The sequence below is a fragment of the Aulonocara sp. 'chitande type north' Nkhata Bay genome, linkage group LG1 (assembly GCF_057382095.1).
Source record: "Aulonocara sp. 'chitande type north' Nkhata Bay isolate Kocher_YH1m ecotype deep benthic linkage group LG1, A_spYH_male_GT1.1, whole genome shotgun sequence".
Classification (NCBI taxonomy): Eukaryota; Metazoa; Chordata; class Actinopteri; order Cichliformes; family Cichlidae; genus Aulonocara; species Aulonocara sp. 'chitande type north' Nkhata Bay.
The window spans coordinates 37034507-37053177 of record NC_141344.1 but is presented as its reverse complement, the minus strand read 5'-3'; the positions used below and the strand labels follow the sequence as shown (position 1 = coordinate 37053177).

The 18671-nt window shown below is 43.4% G+C and overlaps 1 protein-coding gene across 2 annotated transcripts in view; it reads left to right on the top strand.

Moving 5' to 3' along the window:
• Positions 1-18671, top strand: part of adamtsl5 (ADAMTS like 5) — a 64535-nt gene that overhangs the window by 8367 nt on the left and 37497 nt on the right. For both annotated transcript variants that reach the window (XM_086294635.1, XM_086294644.1), the window contains one exon: positions 17479-17554. In XM_086294635.1, the coding sequence (XP_086150761.1) occupies positions 17479-17554 (76 nt within the window). The remainder of the gene's footprint in view (positions 1-17478; positions 17555-18671) is intronic.

Below are 18671 nucleotides of genomic sequence, written 5' to 3'. Positions count from 1 at the left end.
TGCAGGGTGGGAATGTGAGAGCTACCTGTCTGTTAGGGCGTGTTTAAGGCAAGGTTCGTGAGTTCACTCACATTACAATGTAAGGGTGGGGAGAGTGCAGAGAACTTTACCTTTCTTAAGACCTGCTGACGTTAGACACAGGTGAGGTACCTGTCTACATATGGGTTTGTTGCCAAGTCACAGTCACTGCTCATGGCAACCCACTTTGTGAGTCATCATAAGGAGACCAGACCAAACCAGTGTTTCAAGTCAAAATTTTATGATCTGTCGATGGCATATGTGCAATATTCCAGATCTACAGCCCAGTGAAGCCGGTGCATGTGATTCATCTGTGGTTATAGGTGATGTTGCTCCACAGACACTCTTAAAAAGGTCAACAGAGAGATGTGTAGGTGTGCGTACTGTGTAAGAGCTGTTATGCATTGTTAAATATGACACAAAACACAAAAGCATAGATTATAATTATAGACTGTATATAAAAGATGGTGACTGCCTGTCAGAAGGACTGCATGAGGATCAGGTGCTGAACAACCAAAACTGGCACACATGTACACCCTCGCTTACTTAACTATATCAAGGGTCTTACCTGTTGGCATGTGGTTGCTAGGCAACACATGATGCTACCTAGCAACCACCTTCAACCGCCGTTTTAGTTTACTAACAGGTTAAATTAGGCCATCTACATCTTTGCACCTATAATACCTCAGTATCATAACCTCTCATTTATATCCGCAAAGCTTGAATTGTGCAGGATATATTATGACACCATCATGTTCTCCAGGCAACAACAGACTAAACTCACAGAACAAATAATACTACAGCATAATAGCAAGTACTGCTAAATAAAACTGAAGCACTTTAACCCTGTATTCTTTCTAATGGTAAGTAGAGGGTGAAGTGTATGAGGAAACTGCCCTAATATTCACTTCATGTATAACCTGTTGGAGGTTCCATTTTTTAGGGCAGAAATACCGGGGTAACTCGCATATCTCACGGAGGAATAAACCATACACACGTTTTTTAGAGTTTTACATCAGAGGGACACACCTTCCTCTGCGCCACCATTTATTACACACACACTTCCGTATTTATACCTTTCAGGTTAAGAGCACATACATATATGACAGGGCAACACCCCCACTTGCTCTTAACACTATACATTACACATTTACATGATATACATATTTACATGATATTCACATATCAACATTTTATGTTCCAACCAAAATATGCGTAAATTCATCTATTTTCACTTTACTTACAGCCTTAGTCATGATGTCTGCTACCATGTCTTCTGTTGCACAATATTTAACTTGTACTTCCTTCTCAGTTATAGCAGACCTAATAAAGTGATACTTGATATCGATGTGTTTACATCTTTGACGGTTTATAGGATTTTTGGACAATGCAATTGCACCTTGATTTTCTGCAAGAATGGTAACTGGTGAATATTGCCTTTTAATGTCCATGCCATTAAGTAGCTGTGAGAGGTATAAGCTTTCTTGTACTGTGGCGGCCATCGCCATGTACTCTGCCTCGCACGTTGACAAAGCTACTGTAGCTTGCTTCCTGGTTTTCCAGCAGATCACTGGCCCATTTTTGGATAGTACAAAACAATAACCCGTTGTACTTCTCCTGTCACTCAAGTCTGTGGCCCAATCTGCATCGCTGTATGCTATAAGATTTAGGTTTCCTTCTATCCTTTTATAGCACAGCTCTTTGTTTAGTGTCCCCTTAAGGTAACGTAATACATGTTTTGCTGCTGTCCAATGATGCTCTTTTGGCTCAGACAGGGATTGTGACAGTTTGCTCACTATCCAACTCAAATCTGGTCTTGTACATGTCATTAAGTAAATCAAACTGCCCACTAATTCTCTATATTTTCCTGAATCAACTGATTCACCATGTGCACCAAAATCATTTTTGAGTTCACAAGGAGTAGAACGTGGCTTACAGTCAGACATTTTGAACTTTTCCAGGATTTTTGTGATGTACCGTGTCTGATTTAGTCTTATCTCATGGTTCTCTTGTATACAGTCAATACCCAAGAAATGTTTGAGCTCACCAAGATCCTTCATTTTAAATTTCTCATCCAACATTTGTTTCACGTTTCTGATAGCGTCCTCACTGTTGGCAGCTATGATTACATCATCAACCCAGATGATAAGAATCACTGTCTCACTCGCTGTCTGTCTGGAATATACACAATGGTCTACAGGATTTTGTTTGTAACCTTTTTCACATAAATGGTCATGTAACATCTTATTCCAGTTCCTGCCAGATTGTTTCAAACCATATAGTGATTTGTTTAGTTTACAGACCAGTTTTTCACCTGTGTCTGATTTTACTTCAAAACCTTCTGGTTGCTGCATATACACCTCACAATCAATTGGGGCATGCAAATAAGCAGTCTTCACGTCCATTTGATGGAGTTTAAAGTTGTGCTGTACTGCTAATTGCATCAGCGTACGCACTGACGTCATATCTGCAGTCGGCGAAAAGGTTTCTTTGTAATCAATACCTTGGACTTGGCTATAGCCTTTAGCAACATATCTTGCTTTAAATGTTTTAGTCTGATTTGGGTTCTCTTTTATCACATACACCCATCTCCCCCCCACTGCATTTTTACCTTCTGGCAGCGTGGTTAAAGTAAACGTATTATTGTCTTTCAAGGATCTCATTTCATCTTCCATAGCATCTGACCAACACTTAGAGTTCGATGACTGCATAGCTTCTTCAAAAGTCTTTGGTATGTCGTACATCACCCTGTAACAGTAATCTACAGTCAGTGATGTTTGGTCGTCATCTGCAGTTTGGACATAGTCTTTCAGGTAATCTGGCCTTCTCCTGTTTCGTTTGGGATATCGTTCAGACTCTGTTCTATCACTCTGTTTGTCTGAGTTTTGTGCATCATTTATGCCATTGTCCTGAATGTCACTTTCAGGTTCCAGGATCATACTTTCATCTGATCTCTGGTCATTCCCTGTTTTGTCCTTTCTAGCGGGGTACTTCAAGATGTCCCCTGGAGTCAAATCATCATCTCCATTGTCATCAACCTGAGTGGTCTGGGTTTGGTGCTCAACCACACTTTTAGTGAGGAACTTGACCAACCTATGTCTAAGAACTCGTCCTGTTTTAGGGTAGTAGATTAGATACGACGGACTGTTTTTATCGTAACCCACAAAAACTCCTTCGTCACATCTCGTGTCTAACTTTTTTTTGTTGTGCCCGTAACCGTAGCAAACTGATCCAAAAATCCCCATCCTCGACATGTCTGGCTTCTTTCCTGTCAGCATGTAATAAGGGGTTTGCTTTGTGCGTCTGTTGTAACACCTATTACGAATTACTGCGGCAGTCATAACAGCATAAGTCCATAATCTTTTTGGCAGGTTACTTTCGATCAACCTACACCGTGCCATTTCAAAAAGTGTTCGCCATTGTCTCTCGGCAGTCCCATTCTGATGAGGTGAATACGGCGCTGATGTCTCATGCCTTATCGTGTTTTTATTTAACAATGTCTGAAACTCTTTAGATGTAAATTCAGTTCCATTGTCTGATCGGATTCTCTTTACTTGCCCATAGGGGGCGACGTCTGCCAAAAACTTTTCAGTTGCTTTTACGGTGTCACTTTTAGCCTTTAGAAAGTACACAAACATTGTGCCTGAGTAATCATCAGTAAATGCTAACGTGTACCTGAACCCGTCTTTAGCTTCTGGTTCTATCGGTCCAGCTAAGTCAGTGTGCACTAGCTCTAATGCTTCTTCTGCTCTTTCATCAGGCTCTCTATTCCTGGTTTGGATAAATTTGCCTTTTGTACACACTTCACAGTCTTGGTAATGTTTAGCTTTACCTTTTATTTTCATACCCTCGGTAATGTCCTCTAGTTTAACCAAGTCTTCATAGTTGCAATGGCCGAGGATTTTGTGCCAAGTTTCTACATCATGACAGCCATTGCATTCGTCGTTGTCAACATAATGATCAGATGTAACACTGTTCAAATAGTATAGGCGTTCATATTCACTTATCTTAAACCTTGTCCCGTTCTTATGGATAAGCTGGTTGCAGCCCTTCTTGAAGGTTACTGAGGCTCCTTTGGCCGTCGCCGCCTGAACCGAGAAGATATCTTGCGGGTAAGAGGGAATGTAAAGTGCTCCCTCCAGTGTCGCCTTCACCTTTCGTCCCTCGCTGTCTTGTAGATAGACCTCCACATCTCCCCTCTTCAGTGCGACCCCACTCGTCCTGGTCCCGTCAGCTAATTCCATGAAGTGTCTTCCAGGTGTGAATGTCTCATCAAAACTCTTAAATCTCTGAATGTCCGTAATAATGTGAGAAGTGGCCCCTGTATCAACCATTAGGCCTCTCTGTTTCAGCCCTTGATTTCCACAGTCTTTAGCTTTGAACGCGAAACTATGATCTTCTGCATCGGTTACGTGTTTAGCAGTAATCTTCTTTCGTCGGCGACAGTCGCTGTCCTTATGCGTTGAGCTTTTACCGTAACCGCACCACTGCTTCACTTTTTGTTCTTTCCTTTCGGTCTTTGTGTAACACTCACGTGCATATGACCCTCTTTTCCACAATTGTAACATATGATTTCTGCATTGTCTCTCTCTTTCTTCCAGTTATTTGCCTTCATCACATTGTCTTCAGAACATGTGGCCTTTTCGGTGCTCTCGTAGCTTCTTAATTTAGCTTTGAATTCACTAAATGTCATTGCTTTGTCACTGTGGGTTACATGTATGGCAAACGGCTTGAAAGATTCAGGCAACCCTTTTAGCACCATTGCAATAAGTAGTCCATCACTTAATGTCTCTTCTGCATTCCTCAGAGCTGTAATGGCAGTCTCAGCCCTTATCATATAGTCTGTGACGCTCTCACTGGGCGTTTTCTGTAGCGACGTTAGCTCCGTGTACAGGCTAATCACACGTGGTGTCCCCTTACCGGCGTAGTGCTCTCTCAGAATTTCCAACGCTTTCCGTCCGTCATCCTTGGCATCTCTCATCACGAGTGAAAGACTTCTATCATCCAATACTTGGATTAGCTCTGCATAAGCTACTTCATTCTTTTCATCCAAGTCCTTGTCTTCTTCCTCCGACTCGCCGGGCTCGTTCAGAATGGCAGCCTTTAGCCCAAGTAGCCGCAGGTATCCCAGGAACTTTGTTTCCCACAATTCGTAGTTTCTCTCGTCTCCGTCGAAGCATAGACGGTTCCACCGGCTTCCCACATCCCTTCTGGGCCCATAACCCGTTGGAGGTTCCATTTTTTTAGGGCAGAAATACCGGGGTAACTCGCATATCTCACGGAGGAATAAACCATACACACGTTGTTTAGAGTTTTACATCAGAGGGACACACCTTCCTCTGCGCCACCATTTATTACACACACACTTCCGTATTTATACCTTTCAGGTTAAGAGCACATACATATATGACAGGGCAACATAACCTCAGTGCGTTCTTATTGGATTTGTGGTTTGTTAGTTTCACGTCCAAGAGCAACATAGATGATAAATAACTGTATTCTTTTGGATGTGGCTTCCTACCAATTAATAAGTCAGTACCATATAAACATGCAGTGTTCCTCAGTTTCTCAGTTTGAGCTGCTCTTCACTCATCATGTCTTGTTTTAAACATCTGTATGGCAACAGCCAAACGCTCCACATGAAGCTTCTCAAGAGGCCTTAAAAACCAGTGGGTAATGTCATGGTGACTAGCATCTTTTATATATGGTTCATGGTTGTAATTGATCAGACTGAGCTGACTGTGACAGGAAGATGGCGCCTTTGCTCGGCTTGCCGTCTACCTGCCTATGCTGTATTGTATTTTATGCTTTTATATCAGCCCTGACGTTTAATATATGGAGCTATGCTGCTGTGATTTACGACCGTTCTTCCTTGCTCCACATCAAAGACTCTATGGAACGTCTTTATGATGACTGGGACAGTTATAGAAAAACTTTCCCCCCACCATTTGTGCACTCTTCCACCTCACCGGATTACTTCTTGCTACCAGCGAAACATGCCCTAAGCAATTCCAAGAAGAAATCGAGGAAAGAGGCTGTAGGGCCGGCATCCAGGTACACATCAGACGAGCCTACAGATCGGAGATTTCCCGACTCGTCTGGAGGCGTCCCCGGTTTCTGCTGCCAGTTACCCTTCCGGATTTGATTGGAAATACGTACTTGCAGCCACTACAGCGTGGATCCTGCCCATCTGATGCTCTGGATTTTGCCAATTATCTCCCCACCGCTGCGCCCTCACAGCCCGCATCGCACAACCGGTGGTTGGCCCCGCCGGTTCCGTGGCGCTGCTGGAGACCTCGCGCGCGGACACGGTGTTTGCTGTCAATTCCACTCCGACAAGCTGATGGGAAACCTGCACTGCCAGCTTTTAATCGGATTGCGCTCTTGAACGCCCGCTCCATCGCAAACAAATACCATGGCCTCTCTGTGTGAGGATCTAAACGTATTCTACGCTAGATTCGACACAGCGAACACCATGAGACCGGACAGTGTGCGCACCGCGGATGACGTCAGTGCGCACACTGTGTCTGAGGAGGATGTGCGGAGGTGCTTCAGGAAGGTGAACGCACGCAAAGCTACTGGTCCGGACGGGATTCCCGGCCGCGTCCTCAAGTCATGCGCGGCTCAGCTGGCTGGAGTGTTCACGCACATCTTCAACCTTTCCCTCTCTCTGTCTGTAGTCCCAGCCTGCTTCAAAATGGCCACCATCGTCCCTGAACCCAAATCCTCCACCATCTCCTCATTGAACGACTGGCGACCTGTAGCCCTGACCCCCATCGTAAGCAAATGCTTCGAGAAGCTGGTCAGGGACTTCATCTGCTCTGCACTACCCGACTCACTGGACCCTCTACAGTTTGCATACCGCCACAACAGGTCCACTGATGATGCCATAGCCCTGACACTACATACTGCCCTGTCACACCTGGAGAAGAGAGACACGTATGTGAGAATGCTGTTTGTAGATTACAGCTCAGCATTCAATACCATCGTTCCCTCGAAGCTGGACAGGAAACTGCAGGATCTAGGACTGAGCAGCTCCCTCTGCAGCTGGATCCTTAGCTTCCTGTCTGACAGACGCCAAGTGGTCAGACTGGGCAGCATCACCTCATCCCCCGTCACACTGAACACTGGTGCTCCACAGGGGTGTGTACTGAGCCCTCTCCTGTACTCACTCTACACCTACGACTGCACGGCCACTAACAACTCCAACATCATTGTGAAGTTTGCGGACGACACTACAGTGGTGGGTCTTATCACCAACAGTGATGAGACGGCTTACAGGGAGGAGGTCAGCGCCCTGACCCACTGGTGTCAAGACAACCATCTCACCCTCAACGTCGCAAAGACAAAGGAGTTGATAGTGGACTTCCGGAGGTACAGAGAAGTACACACCCCCATCACCATCAACGGCGCTGCTGTGGAGAGAGTGAGCAGCTTCCGGTTCCTTGGTGTACATCTGGCTGAGGATCTTACGTGGTCAGTACACACAAACAAAACAGTGAAGAAGGCGCAGCAGCGCCTCTTCTTTCTCAGGAGACTGAAAAGATTCGGCATGAGCCCCCGCATCCTCAGGACCTTCTATCACTGTGCCATTGAGAGCATCCTCACTGGATGCATCACCACCTGGTATGGCAACAGCACCGCCTACAACCGCAAAGCTCTCCAGCGAGTAGTGCGGTGCTCTGAACGGATAATTGGAGGTGAGCTTCCCTCCCTCCAAGACATCTACAGGAAGCGGTGCCTGAGGAAAGCGGGGAGGATCATCAAGGACTCCAGTCACCCCAGCCATAAACTGTTCAGACTACTTCCATCAGGAAGGAGGTTCTGCAGCATCCGGTCCCGTACCAGCAGACTGAGAGACAGCTTCTTCCACCAGGCCATCAGACTGCTGAACACGTCATAGACACCTCAGCTTCACTACTGGAACTTTAACATTATGCACTCCATACTGTACAATAACGCCACTGTTTTGCACATGTCTCACTCTGTATATTTTATTTTATATATTTTATTTATTGTTTACTCTATTTAATTTGTAAAATATGTGTGTACACACACACACACACACACACACACACACACGTAGAAAAATATTTAGTATACACATCCAGAAATGCATATACTATTATATATTGTACATATATTTATTAGTTTCAGATGTAGCCATTCTTGTATTTTGCTTGTTTACATTATTGTATTTTGCACAACTCTGTTGCTTGTGAAGCTCGCACACAAGAATTTCACTCAAATGTGCTGTACCAATGTACCTGCACATGTGATGTGACAATAAAAGTGATTTGATTTGATTTGATTTGATTTGAAACAAATCCTTCTCTCTGAATGAGCTCTTCACAAGGAAAAGCCTGGACTTTCTGTTTCTCACCGAAACATGGCAGAGGGATGGCGAATTTATTCACCTAAACGAACTGCGTCCTGAGGACTGCTCTTACTTGGGCGCCCCCCGTTTAGGTCGCCGTGGTGGAGGTCTTGCTGTTGTCTTTAAGGACAGTTTCACCTGCAGAGGTATGCAAACTGAAAACTATTCTTCCTTTGAGTCGCAAACAATTAAGGTGGGCTCTACGAACATCTTTCATTGTGTTTTAGTCTATCGCCCTCCTGGCCCTGCTACTGAGTTCTTAAAGGATTTTATGGACTTCTTATCTTCTATTATCAAGCTGGAGAAAGTTTTAATTCTCGGGGATTTTAACATTCATATTGATGATGCCTCATCTAATTCTGCAGCTGAACTTCTATCTATATCCGAGTCTTTTAACTTTGTCCAACATGTCTCCGGTCCAACCCATGTAAAAGGCCATACCTTGGACCTTGTTTTTTCCTTTGGCCTCAACATTGGCAATGTGTTTGCTGAGGATGTACATTTGAGTGATCATAACTGTATCTTTGTTGAACTTAATTTTAGCTCTAAACAGACGCCTGTGAAGTTAAAAACTCATAGACGCATAATAACTGAGACTACTGCTGAGAGGTTCTCCATTATGTTTGACAGGTCTCCACTTTTTACCGGAAACGATGTAAATGTTCTTATTCAGTCTTTTAATAGGGAATGCACATCCATTTTGGATCAACTGGCACCTATTAAAACAAGCTCGGCTTTACAAAAGAAGACATGCCCTTGGATAAATGAGTCTATCTTAAACTTAAGGAGAATATGCCGCAAAATAGAACGACTATGGAAGAAAACCAAACTTGACGTACACAGGCTCCATCTTCGAGATCTCATGCTCTCCTTAAATGACACAGTGAGAACTGTTAGATCAGAATATTTTTCTAGACTCATAACAAAAAACAAGAGAAATCCCAAGTTTCTTTTTGACAAAGTTAGTGCTATTGTCTCCCCAGATGTGGTACCTTTAGATGTACACTCTAAAGTAGATGTTAATAAACTCCTCCGATTTTTTGTTGATAAGATTAATGACATCAATGCTAAAATCTCCCCAAAGCTTTCTTGTTCTCCGAGTCAGGCACTCCCTTTGTACTCCTGGTCGACTTTTACAACAGTAACATATGATGAAATAGCAGCCCTGGTGGACAAAATGAAGCCGTCCGAGAGCCCCTCAGACATTATCCCCACTAAGCTTTTTATTAATGCCTTTGACACCATTGGTCCTTGGGTTGTGAACCCTTTTAATGTTTCTCTTCAGACTGGGGTGTTCCCCAGCTTTTTTAAACATGCCATTGTGGAACCAAGGCTCAAAAAACCCAACCTGGACCCAACACTACTTCAAAATTTAAGACCTATCTCCAAACTCCCATTTATGTCAAAACTCCTTGAGAAGGCAGTAGCTGTCCACTTTACGGCATACTTGGAGAAATATAACATCCATGACCGTTTTCAATCTGGGTTCCGTAAATTGCATTCCACTGAGACAGCACTACTGAAAGTTACTGATGATATTATGATGTCAGCAGACTCCGGAGAATACACAGTCCTAGTCTTGTTAGACCTCACCTCAGCCTTTGATACAGTCAACCATACCATAAATGGTAAATGGCCTGCATTTGTATAGCGCTTTATTCAGTCCCTAAGGACCCCAAAGCGCTTCACACTACATTCAGTCATTCACCCATTCACACACTGGTGATGGCAAGCTACATTGTAGCCACAGCTGCCCTGGGGCGCACTGACAGAGGCGAGGCTGCCGGACACTGGTGCCACCGGGCCCTCTGACCACCACCAGTAGGCAAACATGGGGTTAGTATCTTGCCCAAGGATATTTGGCATGCAGCCAGGACGCAGCCTGGGATCAAACCACCGACCTTCTGATTAGTGGCTGACCTGCTCTGCCACCTGAGCTACAGCCACCCATCCTGATAAACAGACTGAGAGACCTGGTTGGGATGTCTGGCTCTGTTCTAGACTGGTTTTCATCTTATATATCTGAAAGGAGTTTTAGTGTGTCTGCAGACCAGATCATGTCGGAATCTACAGAGTTGTTGTGTGGAGTTCCTCAGGGCTCTGTGCTGGGACCTATTCTGTTTTTAATATACATTCTTCCTTTAAGTCAGATAATACAGCAGTTTCCTGAAGTATTTTATCATCTTTTTGCTGACGATATTCAGCTATATTATTCGTTTAAGCCTGCTGAAGCTCATAAGCTCTCCAATCTGATTGACTGTTTAACCAACATTAAACAATGGTTGAACAATAACTGCTTACAGCTAAACCCGGCCAAAACAGAAACTCTGATTATTGCACCAGGCAGTGCAATACCTGATATTAAACGGCGACTGGGTGACTTAGGTTCCTCACAGAAACATAACCTTAGAAACTTGGGTGTCATTTTTGATGAAGCTTTTTCTTTGGAGGGGCATTTAAATCAGACAGTAAGAACCTGCTTTTTTCACCTGAGGAACATTTCTAAACTTAGATCCATCGTGTCAACAAGTGAACTCAAGATGATAATACATGCTTTTATCTCTACAAGACTTGACTACTGTAACAGCCTGTTTACTTGTCTAAACATGAAAGGGCTAGCCCACCTACAGGTTGTTCAAAACTCTGCAGCGAGGCTACTGACCCGCTCGAACAAGGGTGCTCATATGACCCCTGTTTTAATGTCGCTGCACTGGCTACCAATCAGATTCAGGTTCCATTTTAAAATTCTAGTTTTAACTTTTAGAGCATTACAGAGACAGCCCCCCCCCCTACATTGCTGATCTGATTCATACACATACCTCCACTCGTAACCTGAGGTCAGCAAACCAAACCCTTTTAGTGGTCCTCCACACTCGTTTTAAAACCCGAGGGGACCGATCTTTCCAAGCTGTTGCACCCAGATTGTGGAATGCACTTCCCCTATTTCTACGGGGTTTGGACTCAGTGGAGACCTTCAAAAAGCAGCTAAAGACATTTTTATTTCAAAAAGCTTTTAATTAGACCAGGGTTTTCATGGTGTATTTTATGACTGTATTATGTTTTTACCTTGTAAAGCACTTTGTGACATATGTCTGTGAAAGGTGCTATATAAATAAACTTTACTTACTTACTTACTACTTACTGTACCAACTGTAGCAAATGTTCACATTTGAAATGGTCAATAAATGGTCGGACATTTAATTGATTGTTGAAATGTTTTTCTTTTTAGTTAATAGTGAAAGTTGGGTTCAATTTCACCAAAACATAGATAGTAATCTGACAAGTAAACTAGTTATAAAGTAAATTACACCCTGTGTTATATTGTTGTAATGTTGGAAAATATGATGCTTAAATATATTCAAGCAGCAGCTGATCTAATTTACCCACCGTTTTTAGATTAAATGAGTCGTAACTTCTAATGTAAAGTTCAACGTAATAAATGATATACCGTGTTTATCTCTAGCCTGGTTTATTAGCTTTACTCTTTTTGAATAAAAGCACAGCTGCTTGATGATTTTAGCCATATCCTGTTCGTCATTTGTTTAAAAATTGTTTGTGCTTTTTGGTCTTTTTCTAAAGTCATGAGCTCCACTAATGTCAGTCCAAATAAAAAACTAGTCTCACGTTGATTAGAGCCATTGCCCTCCCCCTGCCCTGCAGCTATTCGCTAATGTGCTGCTATAGTCTTAATAATGAGAGCAGGAGGAGGCGGGCTGACTCCTGCTCACCTCTGTGCAGGCCCCTGCAGTGAGGGGGCCAACCAGTCAGTCGCTGCTGCTGATCTTTTCATGTTCAACAACAGCAGCCAAAGATCAAGTGAAACTTGAGAAATGACTCAGTTTTGTGGGTTCCTTCATCGATCTACATTCACATAATGTTGTTTTTGTGAAACCATGCTCATTCATAAATGAGTAAGTGTTGCTTATCTCTGGAAAACTGATGATTCTTTTTAATGAACATAATAAAAAAGCAGTTCTCTTAACAAATATTGTCACTGAGAAAATGTGTTTATTATTGTAAATTGGCTGTAAGTGTGAATGGGTGTGTCTGTGTGTCAGCCTTCTGATAACGGGCAGCATATTCAGCATATATACTTTGCCTCTCACCCTTGACAGCTGGGAGAAGCTTCAGCCTCCTTGTGAGCCTGGATTTGAAAGGCAGTGAAGAAAGGGGAGGGTTGGATCACAACAAACCATTTAGCAAACAACATTCTGTTTTCTTTCTTGCATGTATATTATACTTCATTCCCCAACAAATGGTTTGCATATAGTGCATGATATGAAGGATTACATTTTTATTCTCTTTTTGTTGTGCAATCCCTCATTTCTCATGCAGCTCCATTCAAACTGGAACTAACTGAGTTAAAAAGAAGAAGATTAATGCAAGCTCAAAGTGGATTACATGTCTAAAACAAGCCTGCTAATTGATTTATTATAGGAAAAACACACCCATAAAAACATCTGTCCCGCCCAGGACACAGCACAGAACTGCAGCACAGGCCTGTTTGTTTTCACTCTCAAATACTCAAAGATATGGGAATGAATTACAAACACGTTTTGGGCTCTCGTGATCCTTGTACAGAGATTCAAATCTTAAAAACAGTGCAGTCGCATTTAGAGCTCTACTTTGATGATGATTACATGTATCTGGTGGAGAATCTGTCCTGTTCTACCAGAATAAAACCTACAGTGCAAAGACATGTACGCATTTTCATGGATGACTGCCATTTTGGAAAGAAATCAATTATATATGCTGTGCGAAATTCTTGAGCCAACCATCCATCTTCTTCCGCTTAGCTGGGATCAGGTCGCAGGGACAGCAGCTGAGGCAGGGTGGAGGGAGACCTCCCTCTCCCCTGCCACCTCCTCCAGCTTGTCCGGGGAAACACCAAGGCGTTCCCAGGCCAGCCGAGAGATATAATCTCTCCAGTGTGTCCTGGCTCTTCCCCGAAGCCTCCTCCCAGTGGGACATGCCCGGAACACCTCACCCAGGAGGCATCCTTGTCCGATGCCCGAACCACCTCAACTGGCTCCATTCGATGTGGAGGAACAACAGCTCTACTCTGAGCCCCTCCCGATGGCTGAACTTCTCACCCCATCTCTAAGGGAGAGGCCAGCAACCATTCCGCTAATTTCCTTTGGCTAATTTCTGCCGCTTTTATTCGCGATCTCGTTCTTTCTGTCACTACCCACAGCTCGTGACCATAGGTGAGGGTAGGGGCGTAGGTTAACTGGTACTTTCACCCTCAGCTCTCTCTTCACCACGACAGTACAGCGTCCACATCACTGCACATCTCTGTCAATCTTCTGCTCCCCTCAGTTGTGAACAAGACCCCGAGATGCTTAAACTCCTCACTTGTCCCTGACCCAGAGTGGGCACTCCACCCTTTTCCGGCTGAGGACCATAGCCTCAGACTGGGAGGTGCTGATTCTCATTCCCGCCACTTCCCACTCGGCTGTGAACCGCTCCATTGTGACCTGGAGCCCACCACCTGATAAAGCCAACAGAACCACATCATCTACGAAAAGCAGAAACGAGATTCTGACACCACCCAAGTTGTTACGCCTAGAAATTCAGACCATAAAACTTACGAGTCCAGCGCTTGTTGAGACCAAGCTCTTCCAGCGGGTGTATAAGGATCAAATGGCCCGTAGTAACCCGCCAACCCTCATTATTTTATACTTAGCTAGGAAAAAGAGAAATATTTACATAATACAAAATTAGGCAAAAACAGAGTTTATACAATTATAACAAGCCTGAAAGTCAATATTTGGTATGACCATCTTTATTCAACACAGCTTGAACTCTTGTAGGCAAATCTACTTGTAATTTCTTTAAAAGTGGTCTTTAGGAATAGTTCTCCAAGCCACCCGAAGAACACCCAAAATGTATCTTTGGATGTTGGCTGCATTTTTTTGTTTTGCCTTTTTTTGTTGTTGTTCTTTGTCAAGGTGATCCCACTTTACAATAAAGTTGAGTTCCAGGCTCTGGGGAGGCCAATCCATGATTGATATTGTTTACTGGCACATCTTCTTTTGTCCCTGAAAGACACACTCACACCATGTTGAGACACGCCAAGTTTCTGGCTAATAGCTCTTTGGGGCTTATCGTGCTGGTGCAAAAGTACTAACTAAAGTACTAAGCATTGAAAAGAGCTTATCAGTTAATGTTAGATAGCTACCTAAAATCAATACATGCTCATTACATGTCACTGGCATAAGCATGCAGGGGTAGTAGTGACAAAACGAATCAAAATTTATTTCCAGTGTCCTCACTGACCACACAGGTTGTTGTGGTAAAGAAGTATTGGTGACTGTGCTTTATTGGCACGGTTAGAGGAAGTGTGTTTCCATGCAGTATCTGGTCTTTAAATCTAAAATCATTAGCCGTTTCCAGGTCCAAACTTTCAGGTCAGGGACAAATGTAAATCATGGCAGGATGCTGTAAACGGACCAAACTTCAGTCAGGAGAACAACTGAGATAATCCATCCACAATTTGGCTTAACAGAGCAGTTAAAAAACAAACAAAAGAAAGCCTTGTTTTGCTTTCCATGTGGATGTTTCTGTGTGATGTGGCGTGTCACATACAAACAATGACTAATATGGATTTAATATTGTTCAGTACCAGTGTACAAGGCAGCACGGTGGCACGGTGGTTAGCACTGTTGCCGCACAGCAAGAAGGTCCTGAGTTCAATTCCACCATCAGGCCAGGGTCTTTCTGTGTGGAGTTTGCATGTTCTCCCCGTGTTTGCGTGGGTTCTCTCCAGGTACTCCGGCTTCCTCCCACCGTCCAAAGACATGCAGCTTGTGGGGATAGGTTAATTGGATAATCCAAATTGCCACTAGGTGTGAATGTGCGAGTGAGTGTGAATGGTTGTCTGTCCCTGTGTGTTGGCCCTGCGACAGACTGGCGACCTGTCCAGGGTGTACCCCGCCTCTCGCCCTATGACAGCTGGGATAGGCTCCAGCGCCCCCCGCGACCCTGAAAAGGATAAGCGGAAGCGAATAGATGGACGAATGGATAGTACAAGTGTATGATTTGATGTTAAAAACACCAAACTTGCAAATCTAGTGGCTCTTAAGCTGTGCACACAGTGGAAATGTATATAAAATTGTGACGGCCTCTTCCTTTAATTGTGATTAATGTTCTCCTCTTTCGGTCACTGCGACCTTCTCTTTTCCTCTGATAAGAATTCTCCCATGTAAGGCCAGGACAGCAGCCGAGTCTCCGAAGGGAAGGGCTGCCCAGCCAAGTGTGAGGGAGATGTAGCGAGATGTGTATCGTTTAATTGGACAGGGCAACCTACTGACCTGGGACTGAGCCAACAGCCAACTCCAAAAGCTTTAGAGCAGCTCAGTGTTTATGATCAGGGGAGAGAGCTAGATGAGCTGAGATGTGGGGGGAGAGGGCACAAGTAAAGAAATGGAGGATATTGAGTTGCCGTTCACAAATGAAATCTGTCTGGCATTTTTATTTTGTCGACTTGTCTTAATGAAAATAAAAATGTTCCATCACAAAACACTCAAAAGTATGACACACTGTGACTGTCTACAAAGCAGCGCAAGGAAGCAATCAAAGAGCTTTTCCCAGAATCACTGAGACTTCTCAGAAGAAAGCAGTCATCCTTTGGTGAATCAGAGGATGGATGTGTCATTGTTGAGTTTAACCTGGAGGTAAGGAAAGAGATGAGGCAGAAAACACAGTCACCGTGAAGCTCAACAGAGACTTTATCTGGTAGAATCTCACCGCCTCACAGTGGTGTTACTGCAGTTACCTAGAATTGCTTTTGAATTAAAAATATATTCATTTATTCAGTGGTTAAACCTGTCATTTTCAGATTTGTAAGGTCAGCGTCATTTACTAAATGTAAGTCTGATCAAGCTTTGCACATCTGGTCACTACATTTCACATCTGTGGGTTGTTCATTACAAAATCATTCAGAAGATTAAAATAATCTCTAGTGGAAATCCTGGGTTCAAATATTACATTTCACGTTAATATTACATTACAATTTAGAAACAATCTGAAATAAATTCCAATTTACTTATTTTCACCCTAAAAGGATGTCACTGTTGCTCTTGTTTATGTCGAATTAAGTTCAAGATGTAATTCTTAGAAGTCCTAAAAGTGCTTAAAGTGGATGAAGACAGGCTGGGGGATATGGTTGAATAATCCAGAAAAGTACATAAGTCGACTTTGAGTCAGTACAGTTTTGTCAAACAGTGTACCTTCATGCTTGAGCAGGTTGCTGTACTGACGACTGAGTCAGACAAAGTCAGACAGTGTGAGATAAAAGGGTTTAAAAAACAAAATGTTTGTATCTGTGCCAAATAAAATGATCAAAGACTGCAAAAAAAGAAACTACAAAAAACAAGCATCAATGTCAGTTCTGTCACCATCTTTGTCTGAATTCTAACTTGGTCAGCTCCAATTCTTGAATTACGACTTGCCACCTTCAGAAAGACTTGATCTATTCAAGCAAACAGGTCATCTGAACATATTTAGTTCAGCCTTATTAGTACCTGATATATTCAAGAAATCCATCATCAACAAAATTATCTGTTAAGGCTAAAATTGAATGTACAGTGAGTTGATGCCAGCAGAGAAAAGAAAAGGTTTCATGTGGATTATTTGATGCTAAAGGTCAGCAGCTGAGTGGGAGGTAAGGCGAGGGGAGTGGTGGGACAGCAAGGCGGGCAGTCACCACCTCTCAGAATCTGTGGGAGTTAATATGATACTGTGGGGGTGAGTTGGGGGAGTAGGGTGGGGGGAACGAATGATACTTACTGAATCGGGGGACATTCCTGACCTTGGCTGCTGCCCTCAGGGGTTCAGGGTAGTATGGCAGCTTATTTGTGTATATTATCACTGACCTAAAGACCTCGTCTGTTTGAAGTGTCAGCAGTGCCTTTTCTTCCTCTATCCTCTTTTGTCTTCTCTGTCTCCTGCTCAAACATGTTTGCAACAACATGTACATCTTTACTTCTGCAGCTCTTCATTCATGTGTATCTGATGTGTGAAACAGCAAAGGGCGACGTCACCAAGCGACTGACGGGGTTTGTTTCTCTCTTTGTCTCTAGGAAGCTGACTCTTTGCCAGGCCCTGACCTTTGTCCTGCTGCTGGTCCTTCCCGTGTCCCTGTCCTCCCCGCAGAGTGTAAGCCCAACCCACCCACATCAGCACAAGCTCGTCAGCCAAGGCTCCTTTTTAAATGACGTGACTCTGTGGAAGCTTCCTAAGCTGTACTGAGTTGTCATGAGTTTGGTTCTTAAGCTTAACCAAACTGAGGCTGGGATTAACCATCGTTTTCATTTTCATACTTTTATGATGTAGTGGCAAACAGCAGATACACTGAAACATTAGCTTTTCAGTCAAATCATCAGTCTTAAGGGCAGAGGCGGAGGCAGACATTTGATACACCTGGGGCTTAGCCCTAAAGGGTAGTATGCATGTGGGATGGGGGGGGGATTAATAGGCTCTGTTTTGAGTTTTGTTCAAAAGAAAGAATGACTTCATATAAGAAAAAATATATATATTTCACATATGCAGGACACCTTAAACTATTTTTATAATTAAGCAGCGAGGCAGAACAAAGTCGGGGCTGTATCAAGACACACAGACTAAACCCCAATTCAACCAGACCCAGAACTGATCCGGAATTAAAACAGGACTACAACAGTTCAAAATCAGGACTACTTAGGATTTAACCAAAACAGAATCGTAATCAGAACTAGATGATAGTAGCACTAAAAATCATCATAGACCTGCACTACACTTATTTTTTAATTCTACCAAAGTCCACTATTTAGATTCAGAAACGTTTATATAATTATTTAGCCGTGTTGTGCAAACAAGCCTGCAAAACTCAATAAATATAGAATTTGAAAAATAACAAACCTAACGGTGATACTTTCGGTAAACAACCATTTGACTAACATGTGTGTCTCACCTGCTCTTGTTCTCTCTCTCTCTCTGTTCCTCTCTGTTCCTCCCTCTCTCTCTCTCTCTCTCTCTCTCTCTCTCTCTCTCTCTCTCTCTCTCTCTCTCTCTCTCTCTCTCTGTTTCTCTCTCTCTCTCTCTCTGTTCCTCTCTCTCTCTCTCTCTCTCTCTCTCTGTTCTCTCTCTCTCTCTCTCTCTCTCTCTCTCTCTCTCTCTCTCTCTCTCTCCCTCTCTGTTCCTCTCTGTTCCTCTCTCTCTCTCTCTCTCTCTCTCTGTTTCTCTCTCTCTCTCTCTCTCTCTCTCTGTTTCTCTCTCTCTCTCTCTCTCTCTCCCT